The 24,007-nt window shown below is 47.9% G+C and overlaps 1 protein-coding gene across 11 annotated transcripts in view; it reads right to left on the minus strand.

The window, feature by feature from the left end:
- The window catches only part of ARFIP2 (ARF interacting protein 2), a 294,672-nt gene that overhangs the window by 90,841 nt on the left and 179,824 nt on the right, over positions 1-24,007 (minus strand). For 4 of the 11 annotated variants that reach the window (XM_078658739.1, XM_078658730.1, XM_078658733.1 and 1 more), the window contains exon 4: positions 21,659-21,721. The exons of the other annotated variants lie outside the window; for them this stretch is intronic. In XM_078658739.1, coding sequence (XP_078514865.1) covers positions 21,659-21,721 — 63 coding nt within the window. The remainder of the gene's footprint in view (positions 1-21,658; positions 21,722-24,007) is intronic. 11 annotated transcript variants of the gene reach the window in all.

A 24,007-nucleotide genomic window follows, 5' to 3' on the forward strand; every position in this document is an offset into this window, starting at 1 on the left:
GCTGCCTGTAAGGAAAAGAATATTTTTCAAGTCATTGTGTATTACGTTTAAGGCGCTCCAAGGCATGGGCCCTTTATACCAGACGTCTCGCATAAAATAATATGTGCCTTCCAGGTGCTTGAGATTCGGCCAGCTAAAACTGCTGCAAGTCCCCAGGTACAGACAGGCACGCTGGGGAGGTAGGAGCTTCCTGCTAGGAACTGCAAAAACCTGGAATCTCCTTCCACTAACAATTAAAAACAGCCCGAATCTCAAATTATTCAGGAAATCTTTCAAAACATGGCTATTTTTAACAGACCTATAAACACGCATCCTGCACACCCTTCTTATGCACGTTCCTCTGAGCCCTCAGCGCCAAGACGCCACAGGGCATTCACTGGGCTTTATACATTTAAAAATCAAATCATTAATTAGATTGAAATTGGCTTCATTCTAAGCCAGGTGTACTGAAGGAATAAGACAAGTACCAATCAGCAGAAATCTTACTAGCACTTTACAAGTTCCACATTGCATGTCCCCAACAGACTGAAAGAAGTGTTGCTTTGGCCCTATGAGTCGTTCGCGCCCTGTGTATTTTTACAGTGTGTAAATGCATCTGTAATTCAGCGCCACGATACCCTATGGCGGATACTTTAGTAGAGCTCCTATTTTAACAAGGGAGTGGTTCTGATTCGTTTTCTCGGTTGTATTTAGCCTGCTGCCATCCCCATTGGGGTGGGTTCATGAATCAGTGTGGCTGTACAAGGGTGCGGTTTGGATTGGTTTTCTGAGCTGAAGTGATCAAGGTCGGATCCACATGTTCATGAATGAATATGCTACTTACCAGTATGCATCTGTTCTTGGCATGTAGGGCTGCTAACATTCATATCTTAGCATTAGATCGCCGCCTAGTGTTGGGCTCGGATGATTGCACATTGTTGTCCTGGAAGAGTCTTCGAAGTATCCTGAGATAGGTGGCTCCTCCCCTGGACTACAGTGCGCATGGGCATCGGCTCCATCCCCAGATTGTTTTTCGCCATTGTGGCAGAAGATGGAGTGAAAAGTGTAAAGGATGTCCATGCTAATGAATAAATACAATAGTATATCTGCAGCTGCGACAGGCACCGGGGAGGAGGGCGGGCGATATGAATGTTAGCAGCCCTACATGCCAAGAACAGATGCATACTGGTAAGTAGCATATTCAGTTCGAGGCATGTGGGCTGCTAAATTCATATCTTAGCATAGAATACATAGCAGTCCCTCCATCAGCGGCGGTTGCCCGTGCCAGCTGCAGAAACCTGAAAAAGTGTCTTGAGAACAGCCTGTCCTACAGCTGCTTGCTGCTTGGAATGCACATCAACACAGTAGTGTTTTGTGAAGGTATGTGGTGTGACCCACGTGGCTGCTCTGCAAATATCCTCTAAAGGAATGTTCCCTAGGAAAGCCATGGATGCCCCCAGTTTGCGTGTGGAGTGCGCTCTGGGGGGTATTGTTAAAGTGCGCTTGGCTTTTTGATAACATATCTGGATGCACTTAACAATCCACCTGGCTATCCCTGCTTTGAAAATTGGGTTGCCTTTGTGTTGTGGTGCGAAGGCAACAAAGAGTTGTTTTGTCTTTCTAAAGGGTTGTGTTCTGTCTATGTAGTACATCAACGCCCTCCGTACATCTAAGGTATGGAGCATTCTTTCCGCCACCGTTTGCGGGTTTTGAAAGAATGCTGGTAAGTCAATAGTTTGGTTTAGATGAAACTGTGACACCACCTTCGGAAGGAATTTGGGGTTAGTGCGTAGCACTACCCTATTTGGATGAATTTGAATGAATGGCTCTTGGATTGTGAGCGCCTGCAGCTCACTGAACCGCCTCAGAGACGTAATAGCTATAAGGAAAGCTACTTTCCACGTAAGGAACTGGAGTTCACACGAGTGCAGTGGCTCAAATGGTGGTCCCATCAGTCTGGTGAGGACGACATTGAGGTTCCACACTGGAGCTGGCGGTGTCCTTGGGGGAATGACTCTTTTCAGACCTTCAAGGAAGGCTTTAATGGCGGGCACTCTGAAGACAGAGAGGTGCTGCCTGTTTTGAAGATAAGCCGCTATGGCGGATAGATGTATCCGAATGGAAGTGTACGCCAGATTGCACTTGTAAAGATGCAACAGATAGCAGATGATGTTGGGGATAGATGCATCAAGCGGGTTGATGTCATTGGCTGTACAGTAGATGACAAAACGCTTCCATTTTGCAGCATAGCATGCTCTAGTAGTTGGTTTCCTCGCCTCCTTGATGATGCTCATGCATTCTGGAGGCAGGTTAAGGTACCCAAACTCTAGGACCTCAGGAGCCAGATCGCCAGGTTGAGCTGTTGCGGATCTGGATGCTGAATTTCTCCATGGTTCTGCGTCAAAAGACTGGGCGTGAGACGCAGTCTTTGATGCGGCACCACTGAGAGTTCGAGGAACGTGGTGTACCATGCTTGGCGCGCCCACGTTGGAGCAACTAGGATGAGAGTCATCTCGTGCTGCCTTAGCTTTCTTGCGACCAGCGGTATTAGAGGGGCTGGCGGAAAAGCGTACGCAAATTTGCCTGACCAGTTCATCCATATCGCATTCCCCTGCGACTGTGGGTGAGGGAACCTGGCGGCAAAGTGTTGGCATTTTGCGTTCTCTTTTGTGGCAAACAGGTCTATCTCCGGATGACCCCACTGCTGGAAGTACGGGTGGAGGACAGATGGGTGTAACTCCCACTCGTGCATTTGATGGCTGTACCTGCTGAGCAGATCCGCCATCTGATTGTCCTTTCCTGGGAGGTGTTCTGCCATGAGGAAAATGTTCCTCTGAATGGCCCACTTCCACATGCTCTGAGCCAGATGAGACAGCTGTGGCGAGTGGGTGCCTCCCTGCTTTTGAATGTAGTACATCGCGGTCATGTTGTCCGTCCGGACTAGCACGACCTTGTTGCACAGATGTACAATGAAGGACTTGAGCGCCATGAAGATTGCCATCAGTTCCAGATAGTTGATGTGCATCTTCTGTTGCTGCGTTGACCATAGTCCCTGCACTGTGTAAGTGAGCACATGAGCTCCCCATCCCTGGAGAGATGCGTCCGTTGTCAGGACAATCTGCGGCACAGGCTCTTGGAACAGTCGGCCCTTGCAAAGGTTGTGTGGAGTCCACCAATGCAGAGAGTCGTATGCCCGACTGGTAACCAACACTAGGTCTGTCAATTGTCCACGAGCCTGTGTCCACTGATTCGCTAAGCACTCCTGGAGCGGGCGCATGTGTAGCCGTGCGTGAGGGACTATGAAGATGCAGGAGGCCATCATGCCTATCAACTGCATGAACACTCTCGCTGGAAGTGAGTGTTGTGGCCTGAACCTTTGGATCAGGGCCTGCATGCTGTCTATCCTGACTTGGTTTGGCTGAGCCATGGCCGTCAGGGTGTTGATCGTTGCACCTAGGAACTGCCGGACATGTGCCGGCTGAAGATGCGATTTTGGGTAGTTTAGGGAGAAACCCAGATCGTGAAGAAGGTGAATTGTAGTTGACATGTCCGCGGCGCACTGCTGCTCTGACTTGGCTTGTACGAGCCAGTCGTCCAGGTAGGGGTAGACATGGATGTTCTGCCTCCTGAGGTGCGCCGCTACTGTCGCCAGACACTTGGTGAACACCCTCGGGGCTGTTGTGACTCCGAAGGGTAGGACCTTGAACTGGTAGTGCCTGCCTTGAATAGTGAACCTGAGGTATTTCCTGTGTGACGGGTGTAGTGGAATGTGGAAATACGCATCCTTGAGATCTAAGGTTGCTAAGAAGTCTCCTTGGTTTAGCAAGGGAAGAATCTGTTGCAGTGTAAGCATGTGGAAATGTTCCGATAGTATGTACAGGTTGAGGGGGCGTAGATCTAGAATGGGTCTGAGAGATCCGTCCTTCTTTGGAATAAGGAAGTACAGGGAATATACCCCTGTGCCTTCCTCTCCCAGCGGCACTTGCTCGATTGCTCCCTTTTGCAGCATCACCACTACCTCCTGCTGCAATAAGAGCAAGTGCTCTGCGGACATAGGCCTTTGCCTTGGCGGGATGTTGGGTGGAGTGGACTTCAATTCTAGGCAATAACCATACTGGACTAGTTGTCGCACCCACCTGTCTGTGGTGATGTTTTTCCAGACGGGCAGGAACTGCTGCAGTCTCCCCCCGACAGGTGTTAGGTGGTCGGAGGGCAGTGACAGAGAGTCACTGTTTGCTTGGAGTAGAGGAGCGGGGGTTGTTGTTTCCTCTGCCGCGACCTCTGTTGCTGTTATTCCTGTAACCTCCCTTGTTCTGTTTCGTGAACGAGGATTGTGCTCCACCTTTTGAGAACTGGGATTGTTGACCCATTTGTCCTCTGGTGACCCCACGTGCACCTGAGCGACGAAAATTGCTGCCACGAAACTGTTGAGACTGCAGGGCCCCCATGGATTTAGCAGTTTCCGTGTCCTTTTTTATTTTCTCTAGGGTGGTGTCAACATCTGGACCAAACAGACTATCAGGATTGACCGGTTGATTAAGAATTGTTGTCTGAATATCCGGTTTAAAGCCTGAGATGCGTAGCCACGCCTGTCGTCTCAGCATAACGCTAGTGTTGACAGCCCTAGCAGCTGTATCTGCAGCGTCAAGCGCACACTTGATGGCTGCGTTTGAGATTAGCTTCCCTTCGTTAATGAGCAGTTGTGTAGCTTCTTGGAACTGTGGAGGCAGGTGTTGTACGACCTGTTCTAGGGTGTCGTAGTGTGCCCTATCGTAACGCGCCAAGAGCGCCTGTGTATTGGCGATGCGCCAAAAGTTTGATGCCTGTGCAGCTACTCTTTTGCCCCCTGCCTCTAGCACTTTGGACTCCTTATCCGGGGGAGGAGCTTCACCCGTTGTCTGGGAGTTGGCACGCTTCCTGGCATTGGCGACCACAAGAGAGTCCAGTGGCAATTGTCCCCGGATGTAGGCGGGGTCCGCAGGTGCAGGCCTGTACTTCTTTTCAATGCGAGGGTTGACCACTCTCGCTCTTGTAGGCTCCTTAAAAATGTCCCCAGCATGTTTGAGGACACCTTTTAGCATAGGAAGTGTTTTTACTGTCCTTTCAGAGATTGCAAAGGTGTCGAAAAGGAAGTCTTCCTCAACCGGGTCGGCATGCATGTCCACATCATGATTGGCTGCCGCCCTTTCAAGTAGTGCATGAAAGCCTGCTGAGTCCTCAGTCGGGGATGCACGTGCATTAAAGAGCTGCGGGTCTTGGCCCACACCTTGGGCGTTCTGGTCACCAGTGTCATCGTATGAATCCGGTTGTACATCAGGTTCATCGATAGGGAAATTGTACTGCTCATCCTCATCATACCCCTCACCCACAGAGTGCTCTGGGGAGGGAGTAGGGCTCCGTCTTGGAGGAGGCTGGATTGGTTCCGTGAGGCCTGAGGCGTCAAGGGGCACCCTCTTTTTCTTCAGTGGGATGATGTAGGAGTCCACTGGCTCCGAAGTGATTTTCCTTTTATAGAGTGTCAGCTTGCCTGTGGCAGCCTCGATGAAATGCTCTGAATCGTCTTCCGATTCGAGTACCTGACGTGGAAGAGGGCCAGCCGGCGATGAAACCTGTTTCGGAGCCGATTTTGTTGAAAACGCTTTCGGCGCCTCCTTAGGTGGCAAGAGAAAGAGGAGTTTTCCAGAAGGCTTTGCCGGAGTGTCCTTTTGCGGCTGCGGTGATGGTATCGGAGCCGATGGGGCAAAGGCTTTCTCCCTGATTCTCTGCAGTGACTCCGCAATGGGGGACGGTACACTGCCAGTGTGTTTCGTCGCCGACAAGGATGCTTTGATCGGTCCCTCGGATCCGACGTCTTCGTGGGCCTTGTGCGCTTTGGGCGCGGAACCCGTCTTCGGCACCTCCGATTCTTGAGGCCGGGGCGCAGACTTCTTGTGCGTAGCCTCTTTGGAGCCGACCTTGGCGGGCTTGGACGGCGTCGTAGCCGCTGATCCGTGCCGACCATCCTTCTTGGAGGCCCCCTCCTCGGGCGTCGGTTTCGATTTTGGAGCATCGGAATCGACAGACTTCTTCGGCTTCTGCGGACCGGAGGTCGACGGAGCCGATGGGGTGACGGGCACCGTTTTCTTCACCGGCACGGCAGCCATCTTAGGGACACTCGAGTCCTTAGGTTTCAGTTTCGTTTTCGGGTCGGCCATTTTAGGTGTCGACGATCCCGATGGTTTCAGTTTCGGTTTCGAAACAGCGTGCCCAGCAAGTGAGTCCGTAGCCGGGCCTGAAGGCGGGGCTGTGGCTTGCGGCAACGGGTCTTGGGTAAGGCCGACAGGCGATCCCGTGTCCCGGTCGGTATCTTCGTAACCTTCGGGGCAGAGCTCGTCCCCCGAGCTGTCTGCCGCGGCCCCATAAATCTCATCGTCGTCTCCTACCTCTTCGACGTATTCGAGGACTTGACCCGCGACTCCGTCGTCGTCTCCCGGATCCGCCTCGACCTCCGTCTCTGGTGGGGAGATTTGTAGATGGTGACCCTGGACCTCTTCTTCCTGGTCGCCGAAGATGTTCTCCGGATCCGGGGCCGCTTGCCTAGCTTCCAAGCGCACCGCGCGTCGAAGCTTGAGAGTTTTCTTGGAGCGGAACTGTGCACAGGCCTTGCACTTGCCGTCGTCGTGGTCCGGCGAAAGGCACTTGTTACACACGGGGTGTAGATCGATGTGTGGGTACTTGGACCCACAGAGCGGGCAGTACTTAAACGGGCTCCGCTCCATGTCCGTAAAGGCTTGCAGTCGTGTCGCGATGAGAAGGCCTCAAAGGTCAGAGAGCGAAGAAAACTCCGCTTATTCCGGCTCCAAGAGACGGAAGACTCGAGACCGTGCGCAGACAATACCGACGCAAGAAAATCGAGGCCTTTTGGCCGCTAAAAGTTAGTTTTTCTTGGTTCCGACAGTAAGACGTCGAGACCACATCCGAACCCAATGGCGGAAAAAAACAATCTGGGGATGGAGCCGATGCCCATGCGCACTGTAGTCCAGGGGAGGAGCCACCTATCTCAGGATACTTCGAAGACTCTTCCAGGACAACAATGTGCAATCATCCGAGCCCAACACTAGGCGGCGATCTAATGCTAAGATATGAATTTAGCAGCCCACATGCCTCGAACCTGCTGTTTCAACGCTGGGCTGCGGATTAGTTTGCTCTGTTATATTAATCTCAGTAGAATCACTGCACGGGAATGGATCTCTTAATGTGAGTCGCTGCTACTTTTGTTGACTTTCTATCTGACAGCGGTGTGGCTTGAATTTATTCAGTTTGTTGTGTTACCTCCGGTCGGATCCGCATGTTCATTAACTGCTGTTTCAACGCTGGGCTATGGATTACTGTCATGTGTTCTAATAATCTCAGTAGAATCACTGCACGGGATTGGAACGGTTATCATGCTGTGTCGCTGCTACTTTTGTTGACTATCTGACAGCGGTGTGGCTTGGATTTATTTTGGTCGGATCCACATGCTGCTGAATTGATTGTATGAATCTGGATTTCTCACACCGCGGCATGGCTGATACCTTTGTAGACCTGGCATTTAAAAAAAAAAAAAATTTTGTTTTATTTTTTTATTCCTCATATGCCAAAGTGGGTATTCTGGATGGGGAGATCTCCTCCTCTCTCCTGTATTTAAGATGTTCCACCTTCGATACCCAGCCCTAAGGAGAGAGATGAAGGGGAAGCCCCTCCAGCTTATACTGTTTGCTTAATCCACTCCAATCCTATTTATCCGAGGAGCCCTTTATTGGATTGGAGGAAAAGACCCAACAGTACCCTGGTGAAATCATAGGAATATGCTCATCTGTTCCGCCATGCCCCAAGGGCCGCCCAGATCTTAACATAGCTAGAGCTATCACAGGCTATATCAGATTCGCTGACATAGATAACATATTTTAGGCAGTCTGAAAAGGTTGAAGGTTTCACATCCTTCCAGGATCTACATATTTCCCTTCTTGCTAAGACCATCACATAGAAGGTAAATTTAGCCACAATGTCATTCAGTTGGTATTCTGCAACAAGCCCAAACAGGATTGTCCTTGGGGTAACCGCAATTCGTATTTCCAATACCTCAGCCAAGAACTCTTCTATTTTAGACCAGTATTCTATGAGCATTGGGCATTCTGCAAACATGTGAAGATCATCAGCAGAGGGAGATTTGCATCTTGGGCAGCTATATTCTAGGCTCGTGATTTTTGATAGTTTTTTCGGCGATAGATATGCTCTGTATAGAGTGAAAAGGTGATTCCTTTTGAGGGGGGCGGACTTAACCACGGAGTTTAACATCTCAAAGGAACCTACCCACAGATCTTTCAAATTATCATGATCCAAACCCTCAATATCACCCCACATCTTTTGGATTTCTGGCTCCGTCACATCCTCTGCCTCTACCATAGCCCAGTACCAGTAGGATATCTCTTTTTCCATCTCTCCTTTCTGTTTACTTGGTCAAACTTTGGGTTTGAGGTATTAAAAACCCATGGTATAGTGGCCCACCAAGCTGAGAGTTGGTAGTATTTAAACCTGGTGAGAGTTCCCCCTGTTAATCTAGAGAGGGATTCCCAGTCCATGAGCTGTGAGTTGTTTTGCAAATCCCTCCAGTGCGTTATGTCTGCTAATCTAAGAGGGCGTGACAGCTGATCTCTGAGACACTCTGGTGTTCCCGGGGAGTCCCATATCGGAGCCTGGGACGCATAGTAGGGGATTCCCAGCTTTCTTCTAAGAAATACCCAATTTTTTATCGCTGTACCCAAGATCTTTAATCTGACTTTCTTGTAGAACCTGGGATCCTCAAACTTGAATAAAAAGTATTCATGTCCCTGTGGAATGCCATGCAGTAATGCCTGAAACGACCCAAAGATGATGTATCAGCCCTATATGCCAAAAGTCTAACATTTTTAAAATGAAAAGAATGGCAATAGATGAGTATATCCGGGAGAGCTAATCCTCCTGAGTTTAATTTTCTTCTCAGCTTTTTCCAGGATATTCTATCTGTCTTCGAGTTCCAAATAAAGGAGCCGATTTTCCCCTGTATTTTCGCTATGTCTTTTGGACTAAACATTAATGGGATTGAGTTGAACAGGAAAGTAATCTTGGGCAGGATGACCATCTTGATTAAATTTACTCTCCCAAAAATACTCAACTGGAGACCTGACCAGCGTTGTAAGAGGTCACATATCTCCTTGTAGATTCTATCTAAGTTTATTTTAGATAACTCTGTAATGTTTTGAGCCAAATGTATTCCGAGATATCTCATGCGTGATTTTGCCTCAGGGAGTACCGCCTCCTGATTCCACTGCATGATCTCCGTCTTTTCTTTATTTATTTTGTAGCCCGAAATAGACACAAACACTTCTGCCTGGTCAAAAAGTTGTGGGATTGCCTCTTCTGGGTTGGAGGTAAACATCAAGAGGTCATCTGCGTATAATGCAATTTTTAAGGACAATTCTGAGATATTGAAGGGTTTAATTAGGTGATCTGATCTCAGTCGAATAGCAAGGGGTTCAATATACAAATTAAATAATAACGGGGAAAGGGGACACCCCTGCCTGGTACCACGTGATATTTTCACCCAATCTGTGAGGAGACCATTGACAAGACTTTTTGCCTTAGGACTAGAATAGAGTGCTCTAATTGATGCTACAAAATTTATCGGGATACCAAATCCGGATAATGCCTTCCATAGATAAGCCCATTTAACTTGATCGAATGCCTTAGCGGCATCTATGGCAACAATGGTCAAAGGGAGTTTCTTTTCAATAGCAACGTCTATGGCAGCAATGGCCTGGAAGGTCAGTTCGTTCAATTGCCTACCCGGCATGAAGCCCCTCTGGTCCTCGTGCACCACAGTTTTAATAACTCTGGCCAATCTTGCTGCCAAGACCCCAGCAAAGATTTTATAGTCTGTATTTAGCAGCAAGATTGGCCTATAGGATTCGATGACCAGAGGGTCCTTATTAGGCTTCAAAATTAAGGTGACTGTAGCTTCCGACCAGGTGTTTGGGGTGCACTCTCCTTTCAAATGTATTTTATTAAATAGAGATGTAAGTATGGGAACTACTATGTCGGTACCTAGTTGATATATTTCGACCGGAAGCCCATCAGGGCCTGCTGCTTTCCCTTTAGCCATCTTTTTGATCTGGTTGTAGACCTCTCCTTCTTTAATAGTTGAGCTCAAAAAGGCACTATCTATCTCTGATAGCTGGGGTACATCCAGCTGATTAAGCCAGTCTACAGCTTCCTGAGATGAGAAATCATTATTCTCTTTATAGAGATCTTGCATAAAAGATTTAGCTTCCTCGGAGATCTGAGTATTATCATGTGATATATTCCCCGTAGAATGCAATTTTAATTCTTTTATTTGGTTTCTGACTTTATCTAGCCTACTCTTCCAAGCCAACAGCCGACCACATTTTTCACCGTAAGAGAAGTTTTGTAATTTACTAGCGTCCCACCTACCTTTGATTATTTTGTCTAAGTTCGCCTGGTACTCAGCTTTTAGGCCATCTAGCTCCCTCTGAATAATAGTCAAATTAGACTGTTGATTCAATGATGCTCTCTGTAGCTCCTGCTCTTTCTGTTTTATAATAAAAAGAGAGGCTTCATCCTTTTTTCTATTTGCCTTATTTCTCTTTATCGTAAAGGTAGTTAGGTGCCCCCTCAGGTAGGGCTTAAAAGCTTCCCAGACCGTATGGTCAGGTGCAGTACCATTATTAAACCCAAAGTATTCGACTATTAGCTTGACCAGATTTTCTTTTATATCATCTCTTTTAAGTATTGTTCTATCAAGGGTCCATCTTCTTCCCTGTTCTCCCTGTTTGACCTTAATCGTTAATTCTACCATTGAGTGGTCTGATATCAGGGCTGGGGTGTATAATATGGAGTCGATTGCTGAACATAGATTCTGGTCTACCAAAAAGTAGTCTATTCGTGAGTGGTGCCGGTACCTATGACTGAAAAAAGAATAATCTCTTCTTTTGCCATTTTTAATCCTCCACACATCTAATAGGTTATGGTCTTTCATTATATTTTTGAGCTCCATTTTTGATTTGGGCGGAGGTGTAAACGGGGCTCTGGATGTGCGATCCAAGGTAGCATCAAAGACTAAATTGAAATCACCCCCCAAGATAACGGGCATGTTTAGATCTAGAAGGCTAGACTTAAGACTTATCAAAAATTCTGGGGAGTCACGATTTGGCCCATAGTATACTGCGCAGGCCAGTCGGGATTTATCTATGACCAGAGATGCGGTCAACTATCTGCCCGAACAGTCAGTCTCATACTTTACTACCTTGATCTCACTATTTGCTCGGATTATCATCGCCACTCCTCTGGTGTTACCCTTTTGGTTAGAGCAGAGAAGATCTTGGACCCATTTTGATTTTTAAAGGCTAATTTACATTCTTGCTGCTCCAGATGGGTTTCCTCCAGTAAATATATATTGGCCTTAGTCTTGCTCAGAAATTCACAGATTCTATTAAATTTCCTTTTCTCCCTCAACCCATTAACGTTCCAACTTACTATTTTGATTTTTTTAAGAATATCAATCATGATAATGTATATTCACTAAAAGGTACAAAATAAAAAAAATAGGAAAGCTCCGGGTCTGCTCCATAATCCTTATAAAAGGAGATAATCATAATCTTATTGACTTTTATGGCTGTACGAGGAATACTTTTTTCTTTTATCACCCTCCCCTCCTTCCCCTTCCTCCACCTCCCACCACCCCCCGTAGGGAACCCCCCCTTATAAGCTTTGGCGATCTTAATCGCCATTGAGAGCCATTAGTCCTAACTTGGGTTCTGCCACCGGATTCTGTGTAAATAATTCCTGTGCTCCTATTATCTAAACAACCTATAAACATATAAACAAAAAGTGTCTCTAAATTAGTTTTTTTATTTTTATATATATGTGGGTGTTTTTTTGTTTTTTTTTAATTACTCAGTTGTGTAGTGACTACCACAGTCAGCTTCTAACCATTCTATATGTGTATATTCATCTTTTTTTTTTCATTTTTTTTTTTCAACTGCATTTAACCTTTTAAACCTTTTTTTTTTGCAAAAACTTTCCTTTATATATCTACTATTCACCAGAGGGTGAGGCGCATGTGTAGACATTACATTGGATAGTTCCTGTTCTAACCCTGTTGTTTGCATATAGGAGGATGTGGTACCTAACGCTGGGCATCTTTCATGTTAGTTAAAAAAGTATCAACCTCCTGGATGGATGAAAAATTATAAGTCTTATTTCTCCATACCACCCTCAGTGCTGCAGGGAATTTCATCATCACCTGGGCTCCTTGGCTTCTCAGGTCTGCCATACGGGACCCCAACTCCCATTGTCTTTGCGCAGTTACTCTGCCCACATCAGACCTGGCATTTTAACAAAGGTGTGATTTTGGTCCTGTGAGGAATCAGCAACGTATTCGGGCTTTGACGACTGCTACAAGATCTGTGAAGCGTGTTCCTTTAAGACAGAGGTGGACCTGCCCTTGTTGGATAGGGCACCAAGAGTAGCAGGCCATCTTAGGCAAGGTTGGGACTTCCGAGTCACGACAGGCAGCAGCACTAATTAATCAGCATGGAGGCTTAAGGAATCTGCCTGGTAACTTTCAGTGTGTTGCATTGGTGATCTGCCTGCCGAATAGTTTGCTCACGTTCTACCATTACCTACAATTATTTAACCCGATGCGGTTTCTAGGCTAACTCACCAATTGCCTTGTTAAGTTGACCTTGCTATTTGGATTAAGTTTTGGATCTGTCGTATTCCTATACTTCTGCATATACCCTTCTCTACTGAGAAGAATCCGGACTCAACACTTGTTTCTACGGCTTATGGCTTTCATCCTGCTTGGCGTATTCTGGGGCCATGAATCATTCTGTTACTCGAGAGCCTCAGTGTAGAACGTGCTGCAACCACAGATGTGACACCTGGAAGAGCGGTGCCAAGGAAGACCTGAGCGTGCTGCGTGTCGTTCAACCAGAGATGGACACCTTGAAGATCTGTGCTAAGGAAGATCCAAATGTGCTGTTCAACCAGAGATGTGACACCTGGAAGAGCGGTGTCAAGGAATACCTGAGCGGTGCTGTGTGTCGTTCAACAAGAGATGGACACCTGGAAGAGCTGTGCTAAGGAAGATCCAAACGTGCTGTTCAACCAGAGATGGACACCTGGAAGAGCTGCGCTAAGGAAGTTCCGAGCGTGCTGTTCAACCAGAGATGTGACACCTGGAAAAGCTGTGCTAAGGAAGATTCGAGCATGCTGCGTGTCGTTCAACCAGAGAAGTGACACCCGGAAGAGCTGTGCGAAGGAAGATCCGAGCGTGCTGTTCAACCAGAGATGTGACACCTGGAAGAGCTGGGCTAAGGAAGATCGGAGCGTGCTGCATGTCGTTCAACCAGAGATGGACACCTGGAAGAGCTGTGCTAAGGAAGATCCGAGCATGCTGTTCAACCCAAGATGTGACACCTGGAAAAGCTGTGCTAAGGAAGATTTGCGCATACTGCGTGTCGTTCAACCAGAGAAGTGACACCTGGAAGAGCTGTGCTAAGAAAGATCGAGCGTGCTGTTCAACCAGAGATGTGACACCTGGAAGAACTGTGCTAAGGAAGATCTGAGCATGCTGCGTGTAGTTCAACCAGAGTTGTTACATCAGAAAGAGCTGTGCTAAAAAAGATCTGAACATGCCGCATGCTGTTCAGCCAGAGACGTTACACCTGGAAGAGCTGTGCTAAAGAAGATATGAGCGTGCGGATTGTTGTTCTCTCTCTCAATCCCATTCCCCTTTCCCTCTGGTTTTTGAAGGTCTCTAGTAAATCTTCCTTTGCACGGACTGAGTTACAATCTGGGCTGTGAGGTGGACTGTCATCCAGCCTGTTGGATAACATTCACAGATCCGGACATGTTCATGTTCCCTGCTGTATTGACCCTGGGAGGATCCTCGTTAGTGAATTATTGTGGGGTGGGCAGATGTCTTATCACGATGTGCAGCTGATCATTTAGAAGAATTTCTGTTTTAACGAAAGTGTTGTTTGGATTAGTTTTCTCTTTTATACTAAGCCTAATAAGGTCTACGTGCTGGAGATTGAATGGGCCGGGAATGGGCCTGATTGTGTTGTAGGACTGCTTTATTTGTAGCATTAACATTGTAGTAAAGAGCAGCTCTCTCCTCTGTATTAAGCTCCATAATATTTGCATTGTGGTGGATTGCTGGGATTGGAGCGGATCTCTTGTTGCACTCCAGGGGCGCTACTGCAGTGTCCTTGTCAACTAAACCAGTATTCTACACCACAGTGGAGTAATAAATCCAGGCACCTACCAGCAAATCCACTATTACTTATTCGATTTAATCTTTAAAGAACAGTGATTTCCAAAGCAGAGAGTAATCAGCTGTGCTCAGAGTGAGCAGGAGCCTCCCCATCTTCAGGAAGCACAGGGAGCTTTTGTCAGTAATAATATCTCAAGCCAGAAACTCACCAAACGCGAAGGATTTTGGGTGAAAAGTGAGCACTGTAACGAGTGCTGCTGCTTTTTAAAGAATAATTCATTTATCGTCATTCTGAATTGAGCCAACCAAGATTCGCGGAAACTCATGATCAGGACTGAATTCCAAGGAAGTAAAAGCTATTCTGGAAGCATGAGAAATGCAACCATGCAAACGAAGAGAGAAACAAGGAGCCTCCTTCGCCCCACGCTCACCCCATAGCACTCTCCCTTCATTGATCTCATCAATCATCCCATCCGATCGCTCATCTCATCCAATGCTCATCTCATCCAATGCTCAGCTCATCTCATCCAATGCTCAGCTCATCTCATCCAGTGCTTAGCTCATCTGATCCAGAGCTCAGCTCATCTCATCCAGAGCTCAACTCAGCTCATCTCATCCAGTGCTCTGCTCATCTCATCTTCTCATCCAATGCTCAGCTCATCTCATCCAATGCTCTGCTCATATCATTCAATGGTCAACTGACATCATCCAATGGTCAACTGACATCATCCAATGGTCAAGTTCAAGTTCAGGCATTTGTAGAGCGCACTACTCACCCAGAGGGTCTCAAGGCGCTAGAGGGAGGGGTTCATTGTTTATCGAATAGCCAAGTTTTCAGTTCTTTTCTGAAGGAGATGTGATTTTGAGTAAGGCGGAGGTGGGTGGGGAGTGAGTTCCAGGCCTTGGCAGCCAGGAAGGAGAAGGATCTGCCACCCATGGTGGTTTTTCGGATGCGCGGGACTGCGGCGAGGGCTTGAATGGATGATCTTAGTTGGCGAGTGGGATAGTAGAAGGACAGTCGGGAGTTGAGGCATTCTGGTCCTAGATTATAAAGGGCCTTGTGTGCGTGGGTAAGAAGGCGGAAAGTAATTCTTTTGTTGACGGGAAGCCAGTGGAGGTTTTTTAAGTGACCGGTGATGTGCTCTTGGCGCGGGATGTCTAATATGAGTCTCGCTGATGCGTTTTGGATGCGCTGGAGCTTTTTCTGCAATTTTGTTGTAATTCCGGCGTAGAGAGTGTTGCCATAGTCCAGTCGACTCGTGACCAGTGCATGGGTGACAGTCTTTCTTGTTTCGAGGGGGATCCAGCGGAAGATCTTTTTGAGAATGCGAAGGACGTTGAAGCAGGAGGACGATACAGCGTTGACTTGTCTGGACATTGAGAGAGAGGAGTCTAGAATGAAGCCACGGTTACGTGCATGGTCAGTGGGTGTGGGCGCTGATCCCAAAGCGGAAGGCCACCAAGAGTCGTCCCAAGCTGAGGGGGAGGATCCAAGGATGAGCACCTCAGTTTTGTCTGAGTTGAGTTTTAAGCGGCTCTGTTTCATCCATTCGGCTACTTCTTTCATACCTTCGTGAAGGTTGTCCTTGGCGGTGTTGGGGTCTTTGGTGAGGGAAAGTATCAGCTGGGTGTCGTCGGCGTAGGAGATGATGTTGAGGTTGTGTTGACGTGCTATGGAGGCGAGGGGACTCATGTAGACGTTGAAGAGGGTGGGACTGAGTGAGGAGCCTTGAGGTACGCCGCAGATGACTTCTGTGGGCTCTGAGTAGAAAGGGGGGAGTCGGACTCTCTGTGTTCTCCCGGCTAGGAACGAGATGATCCAGTCCAAGGCTTTTCCTTGTATGCCGATGTTGTTGAGGCGTTGTATGAGGGTGTTGTGACAGACAATGTCGAAGGCGGCGGAGAGGTCGAGAAGAATGAGGGCCACTGTTTCACCGTTGTCCAGGAGTGCTCGGATGTCGTCGGTCGCCGCAATGAGGGCGGTCTCGGTGCTGTGTTTGGCTCGAAAGCCGTTCTGTGAGGGATCCAGGGAGTTGTTGGATTCAAGGAAGGCTGCGAGTTGGCTGTTGACGGCATTCTCGATGACTTTGGCCGGGAAAGGGAGGAGGGAGATGGGTCGGTAATTTTTCAGTTCTGAGGGGTCTGCTGTTGGTTTCTTCAGAAGGGCGCTGAGTTCGGCGTGCTTCCATATCTCCGGAAAGGTGGCTGAGTCGAAGGAGCAGTTGATGACATCGCGGAGTTGGGGAGCGATGATGGAGTCAGCTTTGTTGAAGATGTAGTGGGAGCAGGGGTCAGATGGTGAGCCAGAGTGGATTGAGTTCATGAGGCGAATGGTATATTCAATGGTGATTGGGTTCCAGGAATTGAGGTAGTTAGTTGGAGGGGTGGTAACAGAAGGGGGTGGGGTGAGTTGGTCATTGGGAGTGTTCTTGAAGCTGTTGTGGATGTCGGCAATTTTGTTGTAGAAGAAGGAGGATAGTGCATTGCAGAGGTCTTGGGAGTTAGTGATGTCGTTGGGTGCTGCGGGAGGGTTGGTGAATTCTTTGACGATATTGAAGAGTTCCTTGCTGTTATGAGAATTGTTGTCGAGACGGTCCTTAAATGCTGATTTCTTGGCGGATCGAATCAGTTGGTGGTGTTTGCGGGTGGCTGTCTTGAGGGAGGTCATGTTGTCTGAGGTAGGTTCTTTTCTCCAATTCTTCTCCAGGGTGCGGCATGTCTTCTTGGATTTTTTGAGGTCATCATTGAACCAGGGAGCCTTTTTGCTGAATGATTTCAACTGGTGTTTTTTCAGGGGTGCTAGTTCGTCCGCACTGTGAGTAATCCATTGCCTGAGGTTTGTGGCCGCTTGGTCTGGGTCCGTTGTTAGGGTGGGAATGTTTTGGCTGAGGGATGCGAGGAGTTGGTCGGTGGTGATTTTGTTCCATTTTCTTCGGGGAATGGGTTGTGGACGGTTGTGGGTCAGGGTTGTTTTGTAGCTGAAGTGAACACAGCTGTGATCCGTCCAGTGGAGAGCTGTAGTGCGATCGAAGGAGATGTGCTTGCTGGAGGTGAAGATAGGGTCGAGCGTGTGTCCGGCTGTGTGAGTGGGGGTGTTAACAAGTTGTTTGAGTCCGAGATTGGACAGGTTGTCCAGGAGGGTGGTGGTGTTGTTGTCGAGAATGTTGTCAAGGTGGTAGTTGAGGTCTCCTAGAAGAATGTAGTTCTCGGAGGCGAGGGCGTGCGGGCTGACGAAGTCAGTGATGTCGTCGCTGAATTGAGATCGGGTGCCTGGGGGCCTGTAGATGAGGGTTCCTCTAAGGGTGGTCCTGGGGTCGGTGTGGATCTGAAAGTGGAGGTGTTCGGCGGTTGCAAGATTGTCGTCAGAGCTGGTTGTAATTTTGATGGTGTTTCTATGGACGATGGCGATGCCTCCTCCAGTTTTTTTAATAGTGCGGTCTTTTCGAATGATCTTGTAAGTGTCCGGTATGGCTATGGCGATGTCGGGGGCAGAAGATGCATTCATCCATGTTTCAGTGAGGAAGGCGATGTCAGGTGACACAGTGTCGATTAGGTCCCAGAGTTCGGTTGCGTGTCTGTGGACCGAGCGGGTGTTCAGTAGGATGCATTTCAAGTCGTTGGGTTCGGAGCTGAGTGTGGAGGAAGTGTGTTTGGTGAGGGTCCTGACGCTGTAGAACTTACAGGAGAGGCAGGAGAATGGGCCGTGGGTACGTCCTGGGGTAGCAACGCAGCATAGTGGGGTGCGTCCGGCGTTGAAGGCGAGGAGAGTAGCGGCATCATAAGTTACTCTGGGGGGTTGGGAGCGGCGTAGGGCAGGGGGTCTGGCGCTGGTCGCGGTCCAGGCGCGGACGGGCGCAGACGGGCTTACCTTTGGCGCACCTTCGGCGCGCATTGGGCGCGACCGCTGCGCGCAGAGGCATCAGACATAAGTGGATGGTGGCGGGGGAGGGGCGTGGGAGGGGCAGCTGGGAGGCGGGAGCGAGGTGTAGTGACGGTGTGGGAGGAAGGCACAATAAACAAAAACAAAATGGCAGCAACAACAACAAACGCTGCAGGGTACGACGAGATGAGGTACGAGCAGTGAAAACAGTGGAGCGCCTATGGGGAGAATAATATACTAGTACCCAGCTGTTCAGGCGCGATGTAAGATCAAAAGCGCTAAGAGATGTGGCAGTCCCTTTAAATAATGTGCACGTAGTCACCAAAGCAATCGAGCCCAGCAGTGTGCAATGCGCAGGTAAATAAATATTTGTATAATGCACTCAGCAACCAGTGAGGGACAAAGCGTTATAAAAGTCCAGCAGTAACAAATGCCCAGCAGCGCTATGAAATAATTGTATGTTGAGCCGTGCGCAAATGAAGGCTGAAATGAAAATAAACACTGCGCAGATTGTTAAACACAGAGCGAGCAGCCAAAAACAGAGCGTTACAGATGCCCAGCAGTGCGCGATTATTCTATCTCAGGCAATCGTTGTATTAAAGTACTTGGCAAAGTTAAAGCGCTGTGCAACGATACCAGGTCGGGAGGAAGTGGTGGGAGCGGCCGTTTCTGCAGAGGACAGGACGGTCACAGCTCTCCATGGTCAACTGACATCATCCAATGGTCAACTGACATCATCCAATGGTCAACTGACATCATCCAATGGTCAGCTCATCCCCTGTTCAGCTCATCTCATCCAGTGCTCTGCTCATCTCATCCAGTGCTTTGCTCATCTCATCAAGTGCTCTGCTCATCTCATCCAGTGCTCTGCTCATCTCATCCAGTGCTCTGCTCATCTCATCCAGTGCTCGGCTCATCTCATCCAGTGCTCTGCTCATCTCATCCAGTGCTCGGCTCATCTCATCCAGTGCTCGGCTCATCTCATCCAGTGCTCTGCTCATCTCATCCAGTGCTCTGCTCATCTCATCCAGTGCTCTGCTCATCTCATCCAGTGCTCTGCTCATCTCATCCAGTGCTCTGCTCATCTCATCCAGTGCTCTGCTCATCTCATCCAGTGCTCTGCTCATCTCATCCAGTGCTCTGCTCATCTCATCCAATACTCGGCTCATCTCATCCAATGCTCGGCTCATCTCATCCAGTGCCCAGCTCATCTCATCCTGCTCTCCAATGCTCAGCTCAGCTCGTCTCATCCAGTGCTCAGCTCATCTCATCTCATCCAGTGCTCAGCTCATACCATCCAGTGCTCAGCTCATCTCATCTTCTCAACCAATGCCCAACTCAGCTGATCTCATCCAATGCTCAGCTGATCTCATCCAATGCTCAGCTGATCTCATCCAATGCTCATCTCTTCTCATCCAATGCTCATCTCATGCTCATCTCATCTCATCCAATGCTCCGCTCATCTCATCCAATGCTCAAGTCATCTAATCCAACGCTCAGCTCATCTAATCCAACGCTCAGCTCATCTCATCCAATGCTCAAGTCATCTAATCCAACGCTCAGCTCATCTAATCCAACGCTCAGCTCATCTCATCCAATGCTCAAGTCATCTAATCCAACGCTCAGCTCATCTAATCCAACGCTCAGCTCATCTCATCCAAAACTCAGCTCATCTCATCCAACGCTCAGCTCATCTCATCCAAAGCTCAGCTCATCGCATCCAATGCTCAGCTCATCTCCTCCAATGCTTAGCAGATCTCATCTTCTCATCCAATGCTCAACTCAGCTGATCTCATCCAATGCTCAGCTGATCCCATCCAATGCTCAGCTGATCTCACCCAATGCTCAGCTGATCTCACCCAATGCTCAGCTCATCTCATCCAATGCTCAGCTGATCTCATCCAATGCTCAGCTGATCTCATCCAATGCTCAGCTGATCTCATCCAATGCTCATCTCTTCTCATCCAATGCTCATCTCATGCTCATCTCATCTCATCCAATGCTCATCTCATCTCATCCAATGCTCCGCTCATCTCATCCAATGCTCAAGTCATCTAATCCAACGCTCAGCTCATCTAATCCAACGCTCAGCTCATCTCATCCAATGCTCAAGTCATCTAATCCAACGCTCAGCTCATCTAATCCAACGCTCAGCTCATCTCATCCAAAGCTCAGCTCATCTCATCCAACGCTCAGCTCATCTCATCCAAAGCTCAGCTCATCGCATCCAATGCTCAGCTCATCTCCTCCAATGCTTAGCAGATCTCATCTTCTCATCCAATGCTCAACTCAGCTGATCTCATCCAATGCTCAACTCAGCTGATCTCATCCAATGCTCAGCTGATCCCATCCAATGCTCAGCTGATCTCACCCAATGCTCAGCTGATCTCACCCAATGCTCAGCTGATCTCACCCAATGCTCAGCTCATCTCATCCAATGCTCAGCTCATCTCATCCAATGCTCATCTGATCTCATCCAATGCTCAGCTCATCTCATCCAATGCTCAGCTCATCTCATCCAATGCTCAGCTCATCTCATCCAATGCTCAGCTCTTCTCATCCAGTGCACAGCTCATCTCATCTTCTCATACAATGCTCAACTCAGCTCATCTCATCCAATGTTCATCTCATCCAATGCTCATCTCATCTCATCCAGTGCTCAGCTCATCTCATCCAGTGCTCAGCTCATCTCATTCAATGGTCACCTCATCTTGGCCAATGGTCAGCTGCCCCTTGCACTTCTGTCAGCCGGAACATCAGTACAGTGGTCTCAGAGGTGCTTGGCGTCATCTTTGCCACATCTTCTCTAGGGAAGTTCAGATGCGTTCAAACCAAGTCTGATTCTCCCCCTTGCTGTGCATCAGCTTATGAGTGGTGCCCCCTCCAGCAGCTCTAGATTCACCTTAGGACTCACCTGTGCTGTCATAACCAGCAGGACAGCAATGCAACAAACTGAGCTTTCACAGACGATTTCTAAAAGGACAGTAGTAGACAACACTGCAACAATTGCGGGAATGATACTGCTCTAGTTTAATGGCTGGGGGACCATTCCTACATGACTGCCTCAAGACAATGCAACTCCATTAGTTGTTGTTAATGCATGAGAGCTACATGCTGCAATGCCATAGTCATCAATGTACTGCAAATTGTTTGAGTTAGCGAGAAGAAACCACATTCCCTAGAAAGAGAGAGAGAGACAGGGAGATGGAGACAGAGAGCAGAACTGAGCACCAGGCCTAATCCAGCCAATCATGTGCAACCATAGAGTAGCAGAGCAGTACATTCTTGGAGCCAGATCAAATGTGAATCACTGTGGTGAGGCCCAGACAGGGCAAGTACCGCCGCCCTGTGAAATGTGCACCAGAGCAGAGATTGTAAGTGATTCTTTTAGAAAGAGGATACATGGCACCATGCCCACAACCTGTTAATGCAGCCTGCGAGCAGTCAGAAAGGTTATTTCAGAGAAAGGAGAAAGGTAAATGTAACTTAGAAAGGCTTGCCACCTTGTCCCTCTGCATGGAGGTGCCGCAGTCCCAGGAAGGCTGGGTTAACCTGAATCGCTGGCCCTAAACAGAATCACAGAACAGCATCAGACCAAGCCCCACAAAAACAATGCAGAGACAGTGCAATCAAAAGAGAAGATGGAACCCCTCCACCGACACAGACAACACACACCCGAGATTCACTGCACAAAGTTTTCATTTTAATGCTGATGGAGCTAAAGAGCCTCGCTGACCCACCACAGTCGCAAACATGTCAAGCATTGTAGTAGACTGCACCATGCCAGGCTTGGGATCCAGGAGCTCAGAGCAGAGTTGCCAAAGACCTGCAGCAGTGACTCCTCAGTACCAGCCCCTGGTTTCAAAGTGTCAGCACTGCTCGCTACACTCTGCAGCTCCATTACAAGCCCTGCACAATGCCCCGCCACCCAGAAACCATAACACCTCAAATGCAGGAGTCAGCTGGGGCACTGGTACTGCAATCTACACAAGCACTGGCAAAAACTATTCACCAGGGTCTTTTATATGCATTATCGAATGCGTAATAAATCTGATAAACAAATGATAATGTATATGTAATGGTGTCTGCACTTGCACTTACAAAGGGGCTTAAGGTCAGCCTTCTTCCACCATTGGAATGAGACATTGTTATCCACATCTCAGACCATCCCACAGCACCATTCTAGTCTCATGTATCTCTATCTGCTTAGATGTGTCCTTTTTCTTTTTGTGCAATGCATGATGGACTATTCTATATTTGAAAAGCAGACTCTGTTGTCACACATTTAATTCTTTTATCATACATATATTGTGTAAACAGAGCATTTTTTTGTTTTACAGTGCAGCAGGAATTTATTTGATTTTGTGATCAGCAGATTAGGAGACCTGATTCTTCACACAACCCAAAGTTATGAAAGGCTGATCCTCCTTTTACCCAGAACACCATACGTTTGTTACCAGCAACCAAGCTAGGGCCAGGAGCGCTGCAGTTTCACTATACAGCTGACAGATGTCTGGAAGGAGACTACAATTGCTTGAAAGCTGAATCTGCACTATAAAGCCAAACAACGTCCTCATCGAAGAAATACCATGGAGATGGAACGCTGCAGTTGCGCTATACTACTGAGAGATGTATTCACAGAAGAAGGACTGTAGCTGTACCTCAGCTATGCTCATAACATAGGGGAAGAGAGTACTGGAGCTGAGCTAAACAGACTCTTATAAAAGAGTAATACCGAAGGGGGACTGAGAGTCAACGGTCTTACTGGGTTCACAACTTAATGGTTCATCCAGTTCAACCTTTTCCCTGCATTCTGTTATTTGATTTCTTTTAATAATAACTATATACAAGAACAACAGTATCAGATCAACAAAAAGATAAAACTGGCCTTCTTGCGATATTCATACATAGGTGTCGGGAGAGTAAGTTAGGCAACCTCTGTATATATTCTGTGTAAATGTGAAGCCATATTTGAACCATACAAAACAAAGGCATGAGTGTGCACTGACAAATGTGACTTCTTGGGTAAAATGCATACAGCACTGCTCTGCATCTAGGTTACAAGACTTCCACAGCCTCAGACAAGCGCTGGAAAGCTGAAGTCACTCTACAGCTTACAGAGAGTATAATGGAGGCGAAAAGATAGTTACACTGCACAACAAACAACTGTCATCAGAGGAGACTACAAAGGTGTTTGAAATCTGCAGTTGCACAGTACTACCAATAGAGGTCCTCACAGAAGAAGGCAATTGAGATGAAAAGCAGCAGTTGTGCTATTCTACCAACAAAGGTCCTCATAGAGGAGTGCAATGGAGATGGAAAGCTGCAGTTGTGCTATTCTACCAACAAAGGTCCTCATAGAGGAGTGCAATGGAGATGAAAAGCAGCAGTTGTGCTGTTCTACCAACAGAGGGCCTCATAGAGAAGTGCAACGGAGATGGAAAGCTGCAGTTGTGCTATACTACCAACAGAGGTCCTCATAGAGGAGTGCAATGGAGATGGAAAGCTGCAGTTGTGCTATTCTACCAACAAAGGTCCTCATAGAGGAGTGCAATGGAGATGAAAAGCAGCAGTTGTGCTGTTCTACCAACAGAGGGCCTCATAGAGAAGTGCAACGGAGATGGAAAGCTGCAGTAGTGTTATACTACCAACAGAGGTCCTCACAGAGGAGTGCAACTGAGATGAAAAGCTGCAGTAGTGCTATTCCACCAACAGAGGTCCTCATAGAGGAGTGCAATGGAGATGGAAAGCTGCAGTTGTGCTATTCTACCAACAGAGGTCCTCATAGAGGAGTGCAACGGAGATGGAAAGCTGCAGTAGTGCTATTCTACCAACAGAGGTCCTCATAGAGG

This window comes from Lissotriton helveticus, chromosome 8 (assembly GCF_964261635.1).
Source record: "Lissotriton helveticus chromosome 8, aLisHel1.1, whole genome shotgun sequence".
Classification (NCBI taxonomy): Eukaryota; Metazoa; Chordata; class Amphibia; order Caudata; family Salamandridae; genus Lissotriton; species Lissotriton helveticus.